Source organism: Aedes albopictus, chromosome 1, assembly GCF_035046485.1.
Source record: "Aedes albopictus strain Foshan chromosome 1, AalbF5, whole genome shotgun sequence".
Taxonomy (NCBI): domain Eukaryota; kingdom Metazoa; phylum Arthropoda; class Insecta; order Diptera; family Culicidae; genus Aedes; species Aedes albopictus.
Window position 1 is genome coordinate 74,324,023 of NC_085136.1, and position 23,898 is coordinate 74,347,920.

General features: G+C 44.9%; 1 protein-coding gene across 1 annotated transcript; it reads right to left on the bottom strand.

Moving 5' to 3' along the window:
- Nucleotides 1-1,002: 1,002 nt before the first annotated feature.
- On the bottom strand, nt 1,003-17,989 carry LOC109422074 (uncharacterized). Its single transcript, XM_029855904.2, has 12 exons — nt 13,558-17,989; nt 12,738-12,971; nt 12,595-12,668; nt 12,451-12,539; nt 12,146-12,393; nt 11,727-12,080; nt 2,722-3,309; nt 2,441-2,653; nt 2,286-2,374; nt 2,135-2,223; nt 1,497-1,735; nt 1,003-1,425 (listed from the first exon to the last, which is right to left on the bottom strand). Exons 1-12 carry the CDS (start codon nt 14,240-14,242, stop codon nt 1,094-1,096), a joined length of 3,234 nt encoding a protein of 1,077 aa, XP_029711764.2. The 5' UTR covers nt 14,243-17,989; the 3' UTR covers nt 1,003-1,093.
- Between the last annotated feature and the right edge of the window lie 5,909 nt (nt 17,990-23,898).

Consider the following 23,898-nt stretch of genomic DNA (forward strand, 5'->3'; position numbering starts at 1 on the left):
ATCAACTGAGGAGACTATAAGCGAAAACAACGTGGAGTAACCTTGCTACGGATCTGGAGGAAAAACGAGATGTGGTACCTTGTGGTATGCACATAATAAATTATTGTATTACTCTATTACGTTTAGCGTGTATGTTTACATTGAGTATCTGTCATATGTGGAGATGTTGTTATTGTTGTCTGGAGTGTGAATCATTGTATGTAATATTGAAGAATCGGTAATAAAGTGTATACAAATAATGAATACAGTTGTTGAATAATCATTACAGAGAAAGATTCTCACAACAATCATCTGTCATCATCGAAATCATCATCGACCACGGCGGTGACCCTTCGCTGATCTCACCAGGGGGCTGTCACTACTCTTTTCCGACACCGAAACCCCTCGTAACGCTCGTGAATCACGCTAATAATCCTCTGAAATCCCCTGTTATGTCCCCGAAGCACCCAAGAAATCAACTTTTCTGGAAATACCTGTAATACAAAGATTATCACACACTCAATCCTGAATTGCCTGTTCAGTACTTTTTTGACGAAACTAGAACAGCAGAACTATTTCGGTAGCTTTGGTAATGGATTTTACTGAGACTCAGTACATCAACTGTCGAAACCGGGTGCAAAAGGTAAACAATGCTGTATAGCTGTATTCAGCTGTTCTATTTTCGTCAAAAATTTACCGAACACGGTATTCCAAATTAAGTGTGCAATTATCTTTACAAACCAGTGCTTGCTATCCTAGATTGTAGGTATCGGGTTCGGACATCTATCTAAACAAAGAGCTACGTCCGAAAATATCCATATCGTATGAGTATTCTATGATTAATTAGGCATGCCCATTTTTTCGTTTTCACAGAGTGTATCCCCATCAAAAGCTGCCTACGTTTGTGTCCATTCATTTACCATCAATAATGGTACTTAAAAGAGTTCGACTGATGTGATTTTCCCTCAAAATAGTGTCGAAACGTCGGAACAAGTCTAAAACAGTCGTTTTTGATTCCCCAAGACTGCAGCGTTGAAAAGAGTAGCATTTACCATAAGTTGTATACATTAAATCCATTTAACCAACCCTATATGAGCTTGTGGCAACCAGAAGTCTAATGTTTCGGCTTCGGAAACTCCTCTTCCCAGACGGTCTGCTCGATCCAATCCAGATAGTGGTCAACGCGATGAACAATGCCTATTCTGGGAGCTAAATCGATATCAGGATCGCCATACGCAGTGCTCCCTATTCCAATCACCGTGAAGCGACAGGTCCGACTATCTACGCTCTGCACAATACTTCCGCTGAATGTGTCCGTTTCCAAGCGAGGGTTGATCACGCACGCCTGGCCGGGGTACAGGCGATGTGATTCTTGGATCACCTTGTCGCACTCGTCCTTCGTACCAATATAGTCATAGGTCGATTGCGGCCGGGGCTGGATGTCCGCTTGAGTTGCGAATAGAACAGATTGTGAGAGTTGTGGCCTACGGAAGTTAATGACAATGCAATGTACTTACGATCCCAATAGCTTTCAATTATAGTTTGTAGCATGGCGTCCTCAAGGTTCTCCGACAAACTGTTTGCCAAACAGGCCGGAACCAGTTGACTGGATAGTGCAACGGGTGTGGATAGCCTTAGGATCCCGACGTCGTCGTGATGAAAGTTCGTATGATCATAGTCTGGATGACACGTCATGTCCGAAATGTTGACCATTCCATGGTAGCTAATTTTAGCTGTTTTAGGTTGACGGATGTGCCTGAATGGAAATGTTATAATCATAGAATTGTGGAATCGTTCGTACAATTTCAGAGGAGTTAATGGTTATAGTTGAATAACATTGTGTATAACAGTTAATAACGAAAATATCTACTGTAACGATCAAGATATCAAGGACTGAATTCCAGGACAGTTTGAAGACAGTTTCAATTTCCGAAATGAATATGATAATACAATACCAGTTAGTGTAATGTAGCTATGGCTGATTATGCAACGTTACTCTGTATAACAGATACGACTACTATTCCGAGTATAGACTTGAAGTCCTGAACTCACAGTTAGTTTGGATGAGTTTGAAAAGTGTGATTTGAAGTGGGATTACTATCCAAGATAAAAGCCCTAGAACGTGGTTGCGCTTCTCTCATGAGTATGTACTTACCGTAGGCATTGACAAGAAGTCAATATGTAATTCTCTTCAACAAGTACACCAAGGCAAATAATTTTCGATTGGTCGTCATACAGCGAGACCTGCCAGAAAAGGAGAACGATCACTGTACATTTCTACAGCAAATAATGCGATAATTACTTACGATATGTGGCTGAGAGTCTAACGAGGGGTCCCACGAATTTTCACAAACTCCGCTGCTTTTACGAGTAAGGCTGGCATAACGTTCGCATTCTGTATGTTAAAAGGTGAATTAGTCCCTGCAGATCAAGTGTCACTAAACCTGTTAAACCGCAGTACCTCTTTCACTGATTCTCCTAGATTTTTTGCTTGACATAATTCCTTCGACCCACGGGATGTACGGTTCAAGGCTTATCAATATGATGTATTTTTCAGCACGGATACCTTCCACATCGGATGACACGATCCCGGTCAAGATCCATGACCCAAGGAAATCGACAAAGTGTAAGTGGTACAGTCCTGATCCACGGTCGGCGATGCCCTGTTCAACCTCTTCCTCGAAAACGAAGATAAAAGAAACAATAATAGTCCAACTCAATAATTAATAGAAACGATCTCACCATTAGGATAGATGGCACAATACTGATTGGCGGAAAGTTTCAGTCCATCTTCGGAACACACCTGACGATCAAGAATGTAGACATTAGATGACTTGAGTTCGTTGTTTGATTTCCCAGTTTCCATTGTTTGCCAACCAGTGATGAAGGCAGGCTGTCCTTTCAAATTCGAAAAACTCGAAGCGTTTCCCGGAACAATGCAGATGTGCGCCACATAGGGTGTATTCTTGACCGGCCAGCTGGTCACCAGTAGCGCTATGTTGGAACCCGAAGTGTCCGGGTGGATATGAACTTCTCTGACGTATCGTATTTGCTCGTGTACACTAGGGTGACCTAAGCGATTCAATCCAAAGTGCAGTTCAAAAGAATCCTCTGGCAATGGTCTGCCTGTGGTGTGATTCATGACACACTGTTCCGTTGTCAGAACGTGCCTATTGCTGATCAGGGTACCGCTGCATATTAGTTCGAACGCGCTGGTATTCCGGTTCCGGTGAAAAATTGCCGTACTCCACGGCCACTCCTCAACTTCGCCTTCATGGTTATAAAATCCGCATTTTTCATCTTCTGACGGCAGAGGAAGTTGTGCATCCACTGAAAGCATAAGAAGAATTGTTCAGTAGACGTTCGATTGGTGCGAACGACTGTGTCGTAAACTACTACTCGATTCTGGAATTACATATCTTCCGAGAATCTTGCACCCGGGTATCCCCAGACGCTGGAGCGCATCGGCAATAGCCAGTCAAATGACGCTATTGAACGTAATAGTGAATCACCCTTACCAATCTTACGCTGGAGAGCATTCTTGGCGGTTTTTGTAACCGACAGTATAGCGATAGCGTCTACGGTCTCTTCTGGAAACTGAACTGGCTACTCGAGAGACTATTTACACCCTCGGTGCGCCTCAGCAGTCTGTTGGGGCTGAACTTTCCGAGCACCTTCTCCGCCGTGTTTTTTTTTTTTTTTTTCCTTCTAAACCATAGGGGGATAATCTGCTCAACAGACACCCTAACAGAAGGTTAGGGTAGTGTAGGTCTGACAGGCCGTCTTCTACAACAAAAGTAAAATCCAGGACTACTCTCTCCTCGTACCCACTAAACCATTCCTATGGTCGCCAAACCCTACGTCTCTCCGGAACCACCAAGAAGGTATTGCTTCAGAGAGGGGCTAGTGCACATCGCACCCACAAGGTTAGCTGCGTAGCCTGCAGCAACGAACATCGATGACTCGCTTTGGAGAGTCCATCACGGTAGCATGCTGGCGCTTAGCCAGTTTCCCGAGTGGTCCTCGCCACTCCCTTTGTCCTCGGAAGGCGGGCAGAGTCAACCCCGCCCGCGCCCTACTGCTGAGCGGACATCAAGAACTGATGCCCACATGCAACCCGATCTGACCTGCCCGCAAAGGAAGGGTATCACTACCCTTCAGGCCCTATCAGATGCATCCGTAGGTTGCTGACGGCAGGGTCTCCACCTGCCCCGACCCTTGCCGGGGACCCCTTTCCAACCGCGGGCTTGGATCCAACCCAGTAGACCGACGCCACGACAGCACCGCTACCGGGACTTCCTCTCCGCGGCCACTTAATCGTTGTAAGGGTCGATCTCGACCGCAGGGCACCGGTATGACCTACGAAGCCGACTCCGAACCCCTGGACCACCTCTTGTACTGCATCTGGACTAGCCATTCTCCGAGTCCACGCGCCACCTCCTCTGTAGCTCCCAGACGATGTGGGTAATAGCCGTTGAAACGGCGTTCCAGCCAAACTCATCCCTACACATCCTCTGGACCAAGTTGTCCGGAGTTGTGTCCTCCCCGCATGTGGCAAGCATGCGGTCACGCATTGTGCGAAAACGCGGGCACACGAACAAAACGTGTTCCGCCGTTTCCTCTAAACCATTGCACACTGGGCATTCGGGAGAATCCGCATGCCCGAAACGGTGTAGATACTGTCGGAAGCAACCATGACCTGTAAGGACCTGTGTCAGGTGGAATGTGACTTCCCCATGGCGCCTATTAATCCAACTATCTACCCTCGGTATCAACCTATAGGTCCACCTTCCTTTGGTGGAACTGTCCCACGCGCGCTGCCATTTGACCATAGAGGCCATCCTGACAGTCCTGCGTATGCCTCTTGTGCCGCGCATTTCGAAGCACTCCATGTCCTCACTGATAAGAATGCTGATAGGCACCATACCAGTAATGACGCAGAGAGCGTCGTGTGACACGGTACGGTACGCGCTCGCAACCCTCAGGCACATAAGCCTGTAAGTACTTTCCAGCTTCCGTCGGTAGCATTTAGTGCTTAGCGCGGTGCCCCACGCCGGGCCGCCATACCTAAGTATGGATGTAGCAACACTAGCCAGAAGCTTGCGCTTACTGGCGTACACCGCAGAGCTATTGGACATCATCCGGGACAGTGCCGCAATAGCTGTGGAGGCTCTTTTACAGGCATAATCGACGTGGCTACCGAAGGTAAGCTTATCGTCGATCATCACGCCCAAGTGTTTGACGGAGCGCTTTGACAGGATAGTACAGTCTCCTACACTGATCTCCGTCTGCTGCTCTGACTTCAGGTTGTTAACAACCGTCACCTCTGTCTTGTGGTGAGCCAGCTCCAGTTTCCTGGACCGCATCCACGCCTCCACAACCTTGATCGAGTGGTTGGTAGTCAACTTTACCTCCTCGATCGTTTCACCGTAGACTTCGAGCGTAATGTCGTCGGCAAATCCGACAATCACCACTCCCACTGGATACTCTAACCTCAACACCTCGTCGTACATGACATTCCATAACACCGGACCCAGGATGGAACCTTGCGGGACTCCTGAGGTTATGTGAAAGCACTTCCGACCCACCTCCGTGTCGTAGACTAGTACACGATTCTGAAAGTAACTTCCGAGAATCTTGTACAGGTACTCCGGTATCCCCAGACGCAAGAGCGCATCGGCAATAGCAGACCAGCTAGCGCTATTAAACGCATTCCTTACATCCAGAGTCACTACCGCGCAAAAGCGAATTCCCCTCCTCTTAGGCTCGAGTGCTTTCTCGGCGGTTTTTGTAACCGACAAGATAGCGTCTACGGTGGACCTCCCCTTCCGGAAGCCGTACTGGTTACTCGAAAGACCATTTTCGCCCTCGGTGAACCGCAACATTCTATTGAGGATGATCTTTTCGAGCACCTTCCCCGCCGTGTCAATCAAGCATATTGGTCTATATGCCGACGGGTCTCCGGGTGGTTTCCCCGCCTTTGGCAATAGTACCAGGCTCTGCCTCTTCCAAGCTTCTGGGAAAACTCCCTCGTCCAGGCATTTCTGCATAGCAGACCTGAACATCTCGGGAGCCTCTGCAATAGCTACTTTTAAGGCCAGGTTCGGAACTCCGTCCGGACCTGGGGCCTTACCTACGCTAAGGGACTTAGCTATCCCCGCAAGTTCCACATCGGTGACCCTCTCCTCATCGCCAGCCCCAGTCCCCGGCTGTCCTACGAAAGGAGGCCAAGGACTAGGATCATGACGCGGAAAAAGTCCTCCAATGATCCCCTCCAACATCTCTGGAGATTGCTCTGTAGGAGCCATCACACCTCTCGTCTTGGCCATAACGATCCTGTAGGCGTCACCCCACGGGTTCGTATTGGCACTTTGACAGAGACCCTCAAAGCAGGCCTTTTTGCTTGCTCTTATCTCGGTCTTAAGCGCGGCTTTTGCAGCGGCGAACACCACCCGCCGTTCGTTTCGCTCTTCCTCTGATCGTGCTCGCTGCATCCGCCGCCTAGCCCGTAGGCAGGCGCGGCGCAGGTCCGCAATCGCGTCGGTCCACCAGTAAGCCGGTGGCCTCCCATCTCTAGGGTGGACTCGCCTAGGCATGGTCGCATCACACGCACGTGAGAGCACCGCTACCAGCTCGTCGCCGTCTAAACCGATTAAGTTTCGCTCACGGCGGAGCGCCTCCCTAAATACCCCTTCGTCGAAGTATGATGTCTTCCACCTGCGAGGGCTTGGCCTTGGCCTAGCCGCCTCTTCTTCTATCCGCTGTCTGCTGTTATTGTAGTCGATACTGTAGCGAACCGCCAGGTGGTCGCTGTGAGTGTAGCCATCATCTGCTCTCCAGTTTGAACTACTTGTTAGGCCAGGACTACAAAAGGTCACGTCAATAATTGACTCCGCTCCGTTTCGACTAAAGGTACTCTTGGTACCGACATTAGCCAAGTCGACATCTAAGATGGCCAGTGTTTCTAGCAGGATCTGACCCCGCTGGTTCGTGAAACGGCTTCCCCATTCCACGGCCCAGGCATTAAAGTCGCCCGCTATTACCACCGGCCTTCGCCCTGTTAGCACGGTCGTTAAGCGGTCCAGCATTTGCGTGAACTGCTCGATCGGCCACCGCGGAGGCGCATAACAGCTACAGAAGAAGACCCCGTTTACTTTGGCGACCACGAAGCCCTCATAGGTAGTAGACACCAACTCCTGAACGGGGTATTTACCCGTCGTCCATATCGCCGCCATTTTTCTGGTCCCATCCGCGACCCAGTTGCCGTTGCCGGCGGGTACTCGGTATGGGTCCGATATGATGGCGATATCCGTCTCCCACTCAGAAACTGCCTGACAAAGCAGTTGCTGAGCCGCATCACAGTGGTTCAGGTTCAGCTGCGTTACCTGCACTGTGATTTGTTGTTCACTGCGGCTTTCTTAAAGGCCGGGCACCCTGGACCACCCATCGCATGTCTGTTTTTCGAGGTTTTCCCGGTACAGATCATGCAGATGGGCGGACTCGTGCAGCTTTGGGCCTTATGACCTTCAGCGCCGCATCGCCTACACAGTTTGCGCCTGTCGGGGCCTTTGCAGTCCCACGACTTGTGTCCTGGTTCCAGACACCTGAAGCAAACCTCTGGTGGCTCGTGGAATGTCAGGTGACATACGCACCAGCCCACCTTTATCCGCCCTACTTTAACGGACTTTTTAACGTCCGCCACAGGTAGCTGAACCAGAGCTATCTGTGTCCCTGCTGGCCCCTTCCGCAGCCTGACGGCTGTGGCGGCCACCTGAACATCGCACTGTTGCCGCAGTGCCGTGACGAGCTCTTCCGCTTCGGTGATCTCGTCTAGGTCTTTGACCTTCAGAGTCGCCTCATGCGTAAGAGCCCTCACCTCCACTCCATCACCAAGGACCTCTTCTGCCAGCCTCTTGTAGGCGGCGCCCTTGTGATCCTTCTCGCGCTTAAGCTCCAGGATCATTTCGCCCGTACGAGTACGTCTGATACTGCGTACGTCGGCTCCAAGACCCTCAAGCTTGGCGTCGCACCTCATCGCCTTCAAGACGTCCGAGTATTTCGACTGTTCGGTCTTGATGACGATAGCGTCACCTTTTTCGCGCCTGGCACCTGCCTTCCTACGCCTTGGCTTGGCGACCTGCACTTCTGCCTGCGGATTCCCCTTCTTCTTCCTCTTCCGCTCTACCTTTGTCCAAGGAGGGTCCTCTCCTTGGATCGCCCTGCTCTGTGGCTGCTGAGGGCCCACCATTGGTCGCAACCCCTTGTTCCCATCATTCCGGGACGGGCCGGCCTTTTCAGGCCCACCCTTCCCAGCTTTCCGGGAACCCTGGCTGGGGTCCGACTTTCCGGCATAACCACCGGCTTCTCCGCCGTGTCGATCAAGCATATTGCACTGCTATATGTCGACTTATCTCCGGGTGGTTCCCCGCCTTTGGCAATACCAGGCTTTACCGCTTCCAAACCTCTGGGAAACTCCCTCGTTCAGGCATTTTTGCTGAACATCTCGGGATGCTCTGAAATAGCTACTTTTAAGGCCAAGTGTGGAACTCCGTCCGGACCTGGGACTTTACCTATGCTAAGTGGTTTAGCTATCCCCGTAAGTTCCTCATCGATGACTCTCCCCTACTCGCCAGCCCAGGTTCGCTGCGGCCCTACGAAAGGAGGCCAAGGACTAGGATCATGACACGGAAAGAGTTCTTCGATGATCTCCTCCAAAATCTCTGGAGACTACTCTGTAGAAGCCATGGCCCTCTGGTCTTGGCTATCACGATTCACGATCCTGTAGGCACCACCCCACGGATTCGCATTGGCACTCTGACAGAAATCGTCAAAGCAGGTCGTTTTGCTAGCCCCTATCTCGGTCTTCAAAGCGACTTTTGCAGCGACGATCATCACCAGTCGCTCATTTCGCTCATCACTTTCTGGCCTGTAGGCAAACGCGGCGCAGGTCCGCAATCGCTTGAGTCCACCTGTAAGCCGGTGGTCTCCCATCCCTAGAGTAGGCTTGCTTAGGCATAGTCGTATCGCATGCATGCGAGAGCACCGTTACCAGCTCGTCATCACTTAAACCGAGCAGGTTTCACTCACAGCTGAGCGCCTTCCTAAATACCTCGTTGTTGAAGTATGATGTGTTCCACTTGAGAGGGTTTAGCGTTGGCCTAGCCACGTCTTTCTCTACTAGATGCCTGCTGTTGTTGTACTCGAAACTGTAGCGAACCGCCAGGTGATCGCTGTGAGTGTAGCCATCGTCTACGCTCCAGTTCGAACTACTTGTAAGGCCATGACGACAAAAAGTATCATCGATAATCGACTCCACTCCGTTCCGACATTAACCAGGTCGACATCTATCATGGCCAGTGCCTCTAGCAGGATCAGACCCCGCTGGGTCGTAAAACGGCTTCCCCATTCCACGGCCCAGGCATTGAAGTCACCCGCTATTACCACCGGCCTTCTCCCTGTCAAGCACGGGCGTCATACAGTTCAGCATCACCGTGGAGGCGCATAACAGCTACAGAAGAAGACCACGTTTACTTTGGTGAACACGAAGCCCTCGTAGATAGTAGACAACAACTCCTGGACGGGGTATTCACCCGTCGTCCATATTGCCGCCATTTTTCCGGACCCATCCGCAGCCCAATTGCCGTTGCCGGCGGTATGGGTCCCGACGGCTGATAGCGATATCCGTCCCCAACTCAGAAACTGCGCGACAAAGCAGTTGCTAGGCTGCGTTACAGTTAGAGATTCAGGTTCAGCTGCATTTCCTGCACTGTGACTTGCCAGCTGTGGCTTTTCTGAAGGCCGGCCATTTTGGACCTCACGTTGGTTGCTTACTTTTCGCGGATTTCCTGGAACAAATCAAACACTGGTGGACTGGAAGAGCATTGTGCTTTGTGGCCTTTGCCGCCGCATCGAATACACAGCTCTCTCCTGTCAGGGCCTTAACAACCCCATGACTTGTGTTCTGGTTCCAGACACCTGGAGCAAACCTCCGTAGGCTCGCGCAAGGTCAGTTAGCACACTGACCAGCCCACCTTGAGCTCCCTAGTTTAACGGACTTGTTCACGCCCGTCACAGCTAGCTGTACCAAGGCCACCTGAGTCCCTGCCGGGCCCATCCATAGCCGAACAGCTGCGGTGGCCACCTGCACCTCGCACTGTTGCCGCAGTGCCGTGACGAGCTCTTCCACTTTGGTGACCTCGCCTAGGGTTTTCACCTTCGTTCAGAGTCTCCTCCGCTGTAAGAGCCCTCACATCAACGCCCTCGTCAAGGACTTCTACCGCCAGACTTTTGTAGACGACGCCCTTGCGTTCCTTGTCGTGCTTGAGCTCGAGGATCATTTCATCGTACAAGTATGTATAATACTGCGCACGTCGGCACCCAGATACAGGAACTTGGCGACGCTCCTTATCGCCTTCAAGACTTCCGGGTACTTGGAATGTTCGGTCTTGATGACGAGCCGCCGCGTCGCCTTTCTCACGCTTGGCATCTGCCCTCCAACGTGTCCTAGGCCTGGTGTCCTTACGCTCCTGCACCTGCTTCTTCTTCCACTCTACATTGGTCCAGCGGGCGTCCAAGGGGTTGTCCTCCCCCTGACCCATCCTAAGCTGTGGTTGCTGGGGATCAATCATTGTTCGCAACGCCCTGTTCCCTTCGACTGCCTCACACGCTTTTGCGATTGCTTATCGTAAGCAATTGCATCCGCCACACTTTTGGGGCTACCCGCGAAATAGAAGGCCTCCGTCTGGGTAGATTTCGAAATCTTTGACTTCACGCGCTCTACCACTGTCGCGTTGCCACGAGTTCTCTGGCAGCACGGTTAATCCGTTGATCAACCAGCACGCACCGATTCGACTATCTTGGTTCTCAGCGCAGGTCTCTCACGATTCTCAACGAGAATTGGCCTCATCAACGCCTCTCGATACCTCAAGTCGCATCGCATGTTGGTACCTTAGGAGTTACCCAATGTCACGCCCAAGGCCAGGAGGATGGTAACCCCGGTAAAGAAAAAGGACAATAAAGTCCGTGGGTCATGCCCCGGCAAGGTGTCCCTGCAGGCTAGAGATGGTGGGACTGGAAAGGCTGGCTCGGCTTGAAGGAAGCAGGGGGCTGTGACCTTGTTCCGGTCCTCAGCCACCACAGGATAAAGTGGTCTAGGGGGACGATGTCCTTCGGCCGCCTATGAAAAGGCGGTAGAGGGAAAAGCCGATAAAGCAGTCAGAGAGCAGTTGTCAATAAGGTGGACCGATGAGGCAATGAAAAGCGATGTTAAGCTCACGGATCGCGGAGCTAACGTACGCAGTTTCAGATAAAATCGAACCGGTGAAGTTATTCTTGAGCTTAGAAAGGACTCCGAGCACAAGGGATTTGGAGGAGGAAATTCTTGGTGAAGGTGTAGAAGTGACAGCTCTCACTGCTGAAGCGACTGTCCCGTACAAAAACCTGGATGAGACCACGGATACGCAGGAGCTCGATGGGACTTGAGACGCTAACCATTCTCTACTCCATGCGCTCAATATGAGAGTTCAACATTAATTTGGTCCAAAGCAGCGCCGGCCACGTCCTTACGGCTATCGAGAAAGGAAACGAATGTAATTTCGACAAACCCTTTCTTGTAGAGTCCGAGGAATCCTCTGCATCTCTACAGTTGTCTTGGCAAGGAGCATTTTGAATAGCACAGGGTAAACCGTGGATCTGGATGTCACGTATGGCTGGATAAGCGATTAGAGTTATGAAAACGCATCACATACCTTGGGATTGTCCATTCCAAATTCTCTGCTCAATCCAGTCCAAATGGTAGGCAATTCGAGCATAAATTTCCATCCAATACTGATTGGGGGATTCATCGTTTTCTTCATTGTGAACCTTCAGTCCCACCACCGTTGACATACACGATTGCCTGTTGGACGTCTGCAGCACAGCACCGGTTGATTTGCTGTATTTCAATTCATAATAGGCATTGTACATCAATTGGTCAGTACTGTTGACGCATAGTTCGCCGGCAAGGTCAGACCTGTTGAACCAACCGGGTCTACACAGTGATTTGCAATTTTCATACAGAGTTATTCTGTTCTCGTCCGACTCAACCAGGGTCTTGTGGTCGTCTGGAAGTGTTCAAAGATTATTCAAGGACATTATTTGATATCTCTAACAAATTTTATCAAATTACCTATCGTTTCAGTGACGAAAGCCGTTTGGACGAGGATGTCGTACAGATTTTCCGTCCAGTTATTAGCCAAACAAGCTGGAATCAGGGTGTTACTGAGCAAAACCGTTGCATTCAGTTTTAGAATCGCTAAGTCGTACCGTTTGCTAAAGTCGGTATGCTTCGGATGACATGCCATTTCCGACACGGCCACTTCCCCGTACGCTTCGATTCGCACTTTTGCTTGCAAATATAGTGCATTGCCTTCTGGTCTAGAATTTGGAACACATTAAATTTGTAAAGTAGAACATTGAATATCTCAACCTCACCGAACGCAATTGCAAGTGGTAATGACATGGGACTCATCTACCAGGACACCATTGCACATATGTATGCCTCTCGGTTCAGTTATCATCACCTAAAGAAAATCGCAATATATATGGGGGATGATAGTAATGTAGTGAAAAACTTACGTTGTGCCTATATCTATTGTTGAAACAATCACCGTTACGTCTTTTTCTCGTCAGTCTTTGGAATCGTTCGCACTCTGAAACAACAGAATTGAGAAGAAAACAATCGAACTTGTCATGTATTAACTCCGGAAACAAGTGAATACCTAGTTCACTTATTCGTTTCTGCCTCTTGTCCATGCGAGGTTCACTCTCAGCAAAAATTTCCTTAACCCATGTCAAATACCGCTGAACGTTAACAAACACGATATACTTAGAGGCGTCAACTGTTTGTTTCAATATGTTGTGCTTTCCAAACGATACAATTCCTCTGAGGATCCAACGATCGCCATCACTGATGTACATTCCACCGCCACTGTCCCCCTTTCCAATGCTGGTTCCTAAATAGAGAAACAAAGTTCAATTGAGTTTTAAAATTTTGCAAATATATTGTATTTTTTTTAAATTTTATACGAAAGAGCACTTTTTTCTGAGGCACTATGATTTTTTCAGATTTTTAGATCTTTTTTTTTGTATGGTAACGAACCAATTCCAAACCAATTGACTTGAAATTTTGTACACGGCCAAATACTATACGTATCTCATCGCTTTCCTAAAATTGTTTCAATTTGTTCAGATTTGGCTGAGTTATTGCAGAAAAGTGCCCAAAATTGGACCCCTGCCGAGATGGTTCCACTTCCCTACCTTAAATCAATTTCAAAGAGATTTTTTTTAAATCACCTTTTGACAGCTGGGCAACTGCTTGATAGTTCCGCCCAGTGCAAAATGCGACAAGAGGTGATTCCTTAAATTGCTCCCATACAAACTTCAAAATGATTTTTAAATAGGTTCTCGGGCGCCAAAGTTCATGCAAATTTGGATTTCGGCTCAGCAGTCTGGCCTGCAGATTCAGAATATGCAATTATCTCAACACCGCTAAAGAAGCCAATTCGATTGCTTATAAGTAATATAGTGTTTTTAGATTACCATTCCTATTTCCAGCGCAGAATACATTTTCGTTCAAAGTATATCCAAAGAGTAAAGGGTCGTCCTTAAGGCAATTAACATAACTAACCACAGGCATCGATGCCGTTTGGAGAACATCCGAAGGGTTTCCATTCTCCGTATTCCCCCACCCTGTGGTCCAGCCACGTTGACCTTCCAACTCCCGTAGATCGCGGTCCACCTTTTGATCTAGACAGATCGGAATCACAGTATCGGAGTATTCCACTGGCAATCGCATCGCCAAGACAGCGATGTCATTCCTTTGGGGCACATATTCCGGATGAACGTGTGTCTTACTGACGTCGCGAATAACAACGCTATCGGTCACTTTCGACAGTTGGTGCTGACCAAAATGGAGCTCTATCTCGTACATAATCGCGGGTAACTGATCGCGAGCTATCCGATTAACCACGCAATGAGCTACCGTCAGGACGTGCCTCTCGTTGACCAAAGTTCCTCCACAGTCATACTTAAACGGATCGTCACCTTTCAGCCTCTTATAAACGGCCACGTGCCATGGCCAATGACCCTCTTCCACTTGCCAACCCTTTCTGACCAGAGGAAGAACCCCATGCTGTCTGATGCCACACTGATACGTTGCCTGAGGTAAAGCAAACTCGGGAAAAAATAGCAAATACAACACTAGCAAGTACACCAATTTGCACATCTTATTCAAGATCCTCAATCAAGCCTCACGATCAGAACACAACTGTAAGCTAATCAAGACATCCGATCATGTGGAGGCGAATCTGCACACTATACCGAACTACTGTTGTTGTGGTGAACCCGTAGAATCTACAATGTATTCTACATATTCCGTAATTCAGGAAATCAAAACAAGCATATTATCAATCTAGTCGGAACTTATCAAACCCGGAACGTCGAGCGAGCGAAAATCGATTCATCTCTCTCTCTTTCGTCAAAACTAGAAAGCAACTAACGATCTACATGCAGCTGACCTCTCCGCACGATCCACGGCGTATCCGAGGATTGTCATAGTGAGTCATCTGAGCGTCTAACGATTTGTACCTGTGGTAACCGGGGGTTGACCGGAAGTATTTAGTATGCTGATTTACTATAATTTAAAACGATAAATTTACGCAAGAAATAAGAGCACGTCACACTACACTTTTGATAACACATCTTACTTTTTCTTCTGCTCTACTTCACTTCTCGCTTTCACTGATGGTGTACACGGTTATTTGTGGTCACTCATTTTGATCGTCTGGGTCTGACAAACCATCAGCAGTATGGTTGCCCAAGCGTCCACAATGCCCATTTTCTGGAAAACGGGAACTCTGCCCCAGGTAACCACTAAGCACTGTTCTATGCATTATAATGGTCATTGAACAGCTCTTTAGTGCTGAAAAGCTCTATATAAGCATCCCTAATGCTTATAGGCACTATAAACAGTGAGAACTAAAATAAGCCCTGTGTGCCTATATGAAGCCTACAAGCTGTAAAGAAGTTTGTCAGTGCTGTCACAGGGCTTGGAGTACTTGACGGTTATAGCTGTCAAAATTGCCCTGTTAAAAAATATCATAAAAATACGATAAATTTTATTGTTACAATACCATTTTCTCTAAAAATATTAACCATTAAGCGTATTGTAATTTACATGGCACACTCACCATCTCCCCTATTGTTCTATACCATTCGGCGAATGGTAAATAGTACTTTTACAATAAAAAATGGTGGTCGTTATGTATCTTAACCATAAAATTTTGAGAAAATTTCCATACACTTTTTCGCAAAAAAAACAATAGAATGTATTGTGTTTTTATGAGACATTTTTAGGGCAATTTTCAAAAGAAAACAATATATCTTAATGTTTTTTCATTGTTCTTACAATACAAATACAATTAATTGAATGTCGTCAAATGAATCGTTGTTACAATAAAAAATACAATAATATTTGTTGTTATTTGTAAGCAGTTTTCGCTTTTGAAAATCCATAGAATAATATTTCTCGCTAACATTTATATCCAGCATTTACGAGCACTAACGGCCGCCAGAATGATATGCACACTTTATGATAAGAGTCAAACACTCTGATGTCTCTCTGGTATGTGTTGCTTGGCAGCTGTTGATAAGATCTATCTTCAATCTTTTCAAATAACTGCCAAAGTCAGACCTCATGATCCATACCATAAATCGTTCACAATTCATGTGGCCATTAGTATCTGTAAATGCTGAAGAAAAGTGTTACCGAGAAATATTGCGATTTTTTTTCGACTTAGACTTTGATGCAATAAATTTCGTCGTACTCATATTTCGCTTTCCATTTCGCTGTCAATCTCAGTCGCAGGGTTTTTGAAACTCGCCCGATAATGTGACAGTTTTCGTCGGCCGTCTCAATGTTTACCATTAAGGCCTTTTGTTCTAGCTGTCACGTCGGTTCGTCGGTGTTTACACTACAAAACCAGCTGGTTCACCGATGTTTACGTTCATCCTTATTGTTCTGGGCTACCAGCTGTTCATGTTTTCATAACAAAATTAGCTGGTTTCGCCTGAATCGGGGAAAGAAGGTGAAAATGTGTCATAAATGTTAGGTCAGCACCATATTAGGGCGAGTTCAATTTCGTCGCCAAAGTCTGATTATTCGTAAAAAATAAAATATGAATTCTTTGGTTTTTCAAAGGCGAAATCTGTTAACATAACAACAAATATTATTGCATGTTCATTTTAACATCGGTTCAAAAGACCCCATTAAACAAATTGTATTTGTATTGTTATCAATGGTAGTTTACTATTTACTAGATTCCTTTAATTTATTGGAAAACATTAGAAAAATCATTGTTCATCTTTTTCTTGTCGTAACGTCCTCACTTGGCTAAAACCTGCTTTTCAGCTAGTTTTCTATAAGAACTTCCTCAGTTATTCATTAAGAGCTTCCTCTGCCAACACGGCTTGACGTCTGTCAGTCGTTGAAGTTTTAGGGAATAACATTCAATAATAACCGAAACATCTACTGTACTCAAATTTAAAACGAAAACTATAAAAAAATATGTCAAGTGAATTACTATTTGATTATACAAACATGATCCAAGCAACAATAATATTTATTGTTATTTATTTGTTACGAATTGTTTTTAAGTGTAATTGAGAAATAAACTCTTTTTTAATAAAAAGTCCATGAAAACTTTTGCAGGCACTTTTGCAACTATTTAAAAACAACTTAAATTAATTTTTACTGATAGTAACTTTAAATTATTATAGAACTATTGAAAAACAATCGAATCAATTAGTCACTAATAAAGCTAATGTTCACTTATTGTACGAACTATATGGGCTTGATTTCTATTGTAAGAAGTAACAATATATCTGGAGCTCGATTTGAATAGGTCGTATGTACTTTTGTCGATTAAAAATTCGATCAGTTGGATTCGCTTATTATAGCGAAAACCGCTGAAATTGAGCAAAGTAGATACATACAGCAGAATCCTCACAAAACAGGCTTTCTGTTCCATCATTGAAAGTTTGCAAAATATCTGCCATATTGCTACAATGACTAAAATAAACTGATCGAATTTTATATCGACAAAAGCACATACGACCTATTCAAATCGAGCTCCAGATATCTACTTTGTATTTTATTGTGAACAATAAAACCAGTTATATGTTAATAATATTTACCATGTAATGAATGGTAATTTTTTATCCGGGTAGGCAGAGCTCTAGATTTTCACACGAATGTCATCAAGGATTTTAGACACGCCCAAGCGGTTTGGGTATTATTTAGGAATATTTAGGCTATAAATACTGAGGCTTTGGCTTCAGTCGGGTAGACAGTTCGGTTGAATTCCACAGCGCAGTCCGCGAATCGGAGTTAGAGTCGAGAGTTGGAGTTAACAGTTCGGTCGAGTTAGTTGAGCTATACAGGTTGGTCGTAGTTTCGAGTCAGAGACCAGTTGATTCTGTGAACCAGACCGCAGCCGGGTCGTAGAGTCGAGTTAGTTGAGTTAAACAGTTCTACAGTTTAGTCCGGAGTTCGGTCCGTCGGTCAGCAGTGGTACGGAGTTAGCAGTGATCCATTCAATTGGGTTTTTTAATTAAGAAAAATATATCGATTTTTTGATTTTATACAAAAGAGCACCTTTTTCTAAGCCAACATGATTTTTTTTTTCAGATTTTTAGAACTTTATTTTGGTACCTAAAATCAATTTCAAAGAGATTTTTTGAAATCACCTTTTGACAGCTGAGTAACTGTTTGACAGCTCCACCCAGTACAAAATGCGACGAGGGGTGATTCGACAAATCTCTCCCATACAAACTTCAAATTGATTTTTAAATAGGTTCCCGGTCACCAAAATTCATGAAAATTTGGATTTCGGCTCAGTTTCGCATGCAGATTTAGAATATGAAATTATCTCAACACCGCAGTTGTGTAGTAGTGTAGTAGTGCAGTTATATCCCTGTTAATTTAGAAGTTAAGAAAACAAAATAAATTGTTAAGTCATATTAGTTCATTACAGTAGCGAAAAAAAAAACGGACATTGTGAATAAAAGAGATATCACATCCTTGTGTAAGGTACACCGGGGCAAGTTGAAACTGGTGGGGCAAGATGATACACGAAGTTTTGAAATAGATTTCAATACAATTTGGAAATTTGTCCTTCGCTAAAAGATTGTTTGAATCAAAAACTATGTGTTATGGCAATCAAACTGTTTATCATCATTAGAAAACATCATGTTAACCCGCTGTTTCATCTTGCCCCACCCGTTTCAACTTGCCCCGGTGTACTTTATAGTAGTTTTAGGTAACCCCTTATCGGGAGGGCGTTTATGGCCCAGTTCTATTTATCAGCCTACTCCAACAATCTATTTAAGGTGAAACGGGACGCCGTGTTATTTTTCCTATCTTGCCTCTCTTTCTAACAATTTGCCTCGCGATTTTGAAGATGGTAATCTCGAGTTCTATCGCACTGAAGATGCTGAAAAACAATCAGCGTATGCACTCCAAGTGAGCATACACAGTGATAGGTTTTTGTTGCAAAATATGAAGTAGAATCTGAGATTACCATCTTAGTAGCAACAGAGCAATGGCGGATATTTCCCCGATCGTCCCGTCCGCCCTTAAGTATCAGCCGACTACACCCAGGAAAGCCGTTACATATTCGTGTGGCGATCAAATACTACTTAATAAAACAGTAGAGTTATCAGTAATTTTCCTCAAGTTATTCAGAAATTGACATCCGCAATGGTTATATGCCCTCCACAAGAGTCGAGTTTCATCCGCTAGAGTTGAATACCACCCACAAGAGTTGCACGAAAACAATTTTCTACGCAAATCCCAAATCAAACCCGCTAATCAAACGAAACATCATGGAAAACAGCGGACAAAGAGCCGTGCTACCAGCAGTGTCATGGCCACGAATTTTTCCGCCGTCAAGCTTGCTGATTACACTAGTTTACAAAATAAAATGAAAGTCGTAAACTTCCGTTAACGACCAAAATTTTTGAAGCACAATTTAGCACTGATTTCGAAACCGTGCTTCAAAAATTTTTAAGTAGAGCGGTTTTTGAGTTTTAGCTCAATATCGAGTTTTACAACTTTAAAAAATATGAAATTTACTAAAATTCAAATATCTTGCGTTTTGTTCAACCAATTTTAAATCTTTTTCCATGAATTAAAAGCTGAATACAATACCGTCTACCCCCGTTGACCTCATCTAATCTGAACACTTTTTAATTTGACCCCCTCTAATCTGCACATCGTTCAAACTAAAAATGGTTTAAACGCCATTCTGCTCATGGTACGAAGTAAAACGGCATTGGCGAAACTACGGACTTTTACCAGGGGGTGCACTACAAACAAATATTCATTAGTTCATCCATTCATCATTCATCGCCCCATATCTCACAGCAGTGCAGTAAAATTTTAGGGGGTGCCTGGCACCCCCGGCACCCCCAGTAGTTTCGCCTATGTAAAACGGAACGCAGAATCAAAACAAAACAGTTAAAAGGGTTACCATCAGTGTGTTTTCCGATGCCTACAGGGTTATTAAAAGTTCAAATTAAAAAATGAACCCAGTTGGTTTGCATGAGGTGTCGTTCAAACCAATGGGGGTAGACGGTACCATTAGATCATCTGAATGTAGGTTTTGCGTCAGATTGATGAAATTCAAGATATTGGCGAGTTTTAGGGATTTCCAGAAATATATGAAGAAATGTATTTTTTTTTTCAATAAGAAAAAAAATAAAAATTCTTTCTCAACGTTTATTTGACATACCATATGTAGGCGAGACACAGAAAAAAATTCAGCTCAATCAGAGCATTGATTACGGAGAATGAGATGAATGAAGTGAGCGACGTTGCTTAAAAATAGAACAAAAATCGATTACAAATCATCAATTTTGTATGGAAAGTCGCAAAAATTTCCGCTCTACTGTAATTTTTTTCCTTTGCGTTTTCGAACTCAGGGCATGATTCTGCACCAAAAATGATCATCAGCTTACCGAGTTCAATAATGCTGTAAACTAGTGTTATGAACAATCCTCGGCACCCAATTACGTAATTTAGGTTTAGTCCTTTACTGTCAAATCGGTGTAACACGCTAAATATAATTTACACAAAAGGCAATTTACACGAAAAAAACACGGTAATGAATGTTATTCGCTACCCAATAACACAACAATAACAACACACAAAATCAAATGATTTTCTTTGGTACATCGAGGTCTTGAAATTAGTCAATAATGGTGCTACCGCCACCGTTGAGGAACCCAACTAAAAAATTGCTTCCAAGCGTTTGCCTGGAAGCCTCTTTGATCAGCACCGACTTATCCAGTTTCTTCACGTCACCAATCGATTTATACACTCATATTATGGCACCTGCCCGAATCGAGAACCCACTAAACGTCACTTTTGCAGGAGTTGTTTTCCATCAACTGGCCCACGAATACTTGGCCACTGATGGCTTCGTAGGTCGATTCGACACCCCTTTTCGACTAACCTCGTCAATTGAGTCTCCTTGCTGCCACTTTTGCTCAAAGTTCTACCTCACTTTTATGCGAACTTCTGCTGCCATCGTCGCAAAAGAGAAAACGAGCGAAGCTGAAATACACGCAGAAAAATAAATTGTAAACATAATTAAATTCTAGTTCAAATCAACCTATTTTTCAGTTTACTATAGCGACAAACTGGTTTCTAGTTTAAGCTGAACTGTTCTATTGTTTGATAATACAAATATTTCCATTTGTCGAAATTTTCGACAGTTTGTTAAAACAAACAGAGATATGGTATTTTCAACATGGAATAATGGATTGATTCAAACGACTGCAATTTTGCCACTAACTAACCCGGAATGTGATTGTGTTGGTGACGGCAGCAACTGCGGCAGCTCGGAAATCTATTTTTAGACCGTCGGTAAGCGGATGGGGAGGAGAACGACTAAAAAAAAGACAAAAAAGGCGAAACCGATCAACTTTTTGTGGATGCTGTCGTGGAGTACCTGCGCGTTATCTATCTCGGCCAAAGCTCCACTTGGAAGTTGGCGTGATGGATTTGCTGCACCTTCTTCGTTGTGGCGATGTTGGGGTAAGCATTTTATAGATGTGTGAGTGCTTTCGGACGATGTTTATGGTTTTTATTTTGTTGAAACTTGAAACAAATGAAATTTTTGACATTATATGAAATGATGGTAATCGGTTGTTTTTATCGATAAACTCTAAATGAAAACAATTAAATATAACTTTGGAATAAGTAAATTCTTAGTTTGAAAATCAACCATGCGTTTTATTGTTTTAAACAAGCGCCATTTTTCTGCGTGTAAGAGTGAGCCAGCAAAAAAGCACGTGTCACTTTTGACATATTAGACACATTCCACTGTAAAGGCAAGAACGGACGATTCTTCAGTTGACAGTCTGCACTCGTAGCCTCCAGACGCTTTCACCAGATCCCCCGTGCTTTGATTCGGTAAAATGAGTAGTTTTCGCAAAAACACATTAATCGTTGATTTAAGTGTAGTTCCCGGGCGACCCGATGTGCGAAAAGTTGAGCAGTTTCTTCAAAATGATCTCAAGTTAAATCTTTCGGATGTTAAAAGTATCCAGTTACACAACACGCGTAACTGTGTATACATCGAAATGGTGGATCATGATACGGCGCTGCGCTATGAAAAAGCGCACAATATCAAACGGACTTTTGTTTGGAAGGACAAGCAGTTCAAAAACCCGGTGTATGTGGACAGCGAAGCGGTGTCGGTACGAGTACATGACCTGCCGCCTTCTGTCCCCCACACCACCGTCGCTAACTTCATGATGAAGTACGGGGATGTGTTTTCCATACAAACAGAACGTTGGAAGAATTACTTTGTCGGTATACCAAACGGGGTTCGAGTGCTATTGATGAGGATCAAACAACCGATCCCTTCATATCTCACAATAGCCGACGAGATTTGCTATGTGGAGCACTTGAACCAAATTCGAACTTGTAGGCGGTGCTACAGGCCGGTTCATCCCAAGCAGAGGTGCTTGGAAGAGACCGTACCCGAAACAAGAACAACAACAGCAGCAGCAACAGCGGCAGCTCCCCCTCAATCATACGAACAAATTTTCTCCGATGCCGATTTCCCACCGATGTGCAGCAGTCAATCGACCCCATCCTCCCCTGAAACATTCATCGAAATAGTGGCGAGAAGTAAGCGTGCGCTTATCGAACGCGAAAACAATAGCGTACGTACAAATCAAGCTGACCAAGTAGACCAACAGAGCACGAATGGAGGCGACGACGACGATGACGGCGACGACAACGACGACGGCGAGACCGATAGCTCATCTTCACCATAGAGTAAAGTGGGGCAAAAGTTCGAGTGGGGCAAGAGTTTCTTTTGAAGTTTTTGAGCTTAATTCAGATGATATCTTTCGGGTGTCAAGGTTGTTCGATGCCTTTTTGAAAAAGAGTCTTTCACTCCAAAATATATGAAAATTGATCAATATTTCGAAAAGTTATGACATTATGTTGGTTTTTGATCAAAAAATTGTAATATGCGATGGTCCTTCCAACGCATGGAATGAAATTGTAATGAAATCGAATTCGATATTTTATTTTGGGGCGTATTTTGAAGATGCTATAGCATGTTTTATTTTTTTCAAAAAAGTTTTGGAAATCATATTTTACACATAGTGGGGCAAAAGTTCGGATTGTGGGGCAAGAGTTCGAGTCATGTGGCAACTTTAGGTAAAACTCTAAAATTCTGCAAAATGTACATATTATCTCTAAAAATGATGGAATTAGTGAGAAAATTCGATTGAAGTTGAAAAAAAAATGTTGTTTTATCTGAATTTGACGGAAAACTACTAATTTTTGGTGAACATTAAAGTGTATTCGAATTCCAACATCAAATATTTATTGGTTTTAGGTATTCCAATTACCAAAGTGTCGAAATAGTGTGCTACGGATAGCGGAATACCACAAACACTAGATTCGAACTTTTGCCCCAGTGGTGGGGCAAGAGTTCGAATAAGAGACACACATACAAAAAGTGTTGTAACTCAAAATTGAAATAACATTTGGCGTAACTTTGTTCAGCAAAATTTTAGCTCATGGATGGTAGAATCACCACACGGTATTCATTTATTTTTATCTGCTTCGATTTCTTGAAAATAATTGAATTTTCAACTAGGGTCGAACTTTTGCCCCACCTTACTCTATGAGATCAATTGTGAAACCAATAAACGGCGGCTGTCAACTAAGCGCGGAAAGTGAAGAAAAAATTGTGTGGTATTCAAGAGTCACAGAGTGGCTGTGATTCTGTAAGTTTGTCTAATTCAAAATGAAAAAAGGTTCTATTGGCCTCGTAACACCGACGAACCGACGTGACAGTGGCGATCCAAAACTGTCCCCCCCTGATTTAACGGTCGACCAGCGAAGCGAGCCATCGCTTCTGTCAAATCAGCACAGACGCGAACCGTTTCCTGTGTTCATACGGGGGTTTGGTGTCGAGCTATCAAATCATCGCGAGCCGTTATAGAGGTGGCGATAGTGTTTGGCTATTTTTCATCATGGCGTCGCGGACAACAAATTTGAATTTATTTGTTCTAGCTGTCACGTCGGTTCGTCGGTGCTCGTAAAGCCTTCGGGCGTATAGGCCTGTCAAATAAAGAAATAGTTAAAAAAATAGGACGATTCTTGGAACTGTTCGTGACACGACCGTTCCAAACCGTCCTGTTCGATAAGGGAATACCCGCTCAATAGCATGAAACGAGCTCACAAATTCATGTATGCATCTCTCTGATGCTCCACTGCTAGTCAAGCGCCAGACATTACATTGGCCTGCAAAAACTTCCACACAGAATGAGGTAAAGCCACGTGTCTAACAG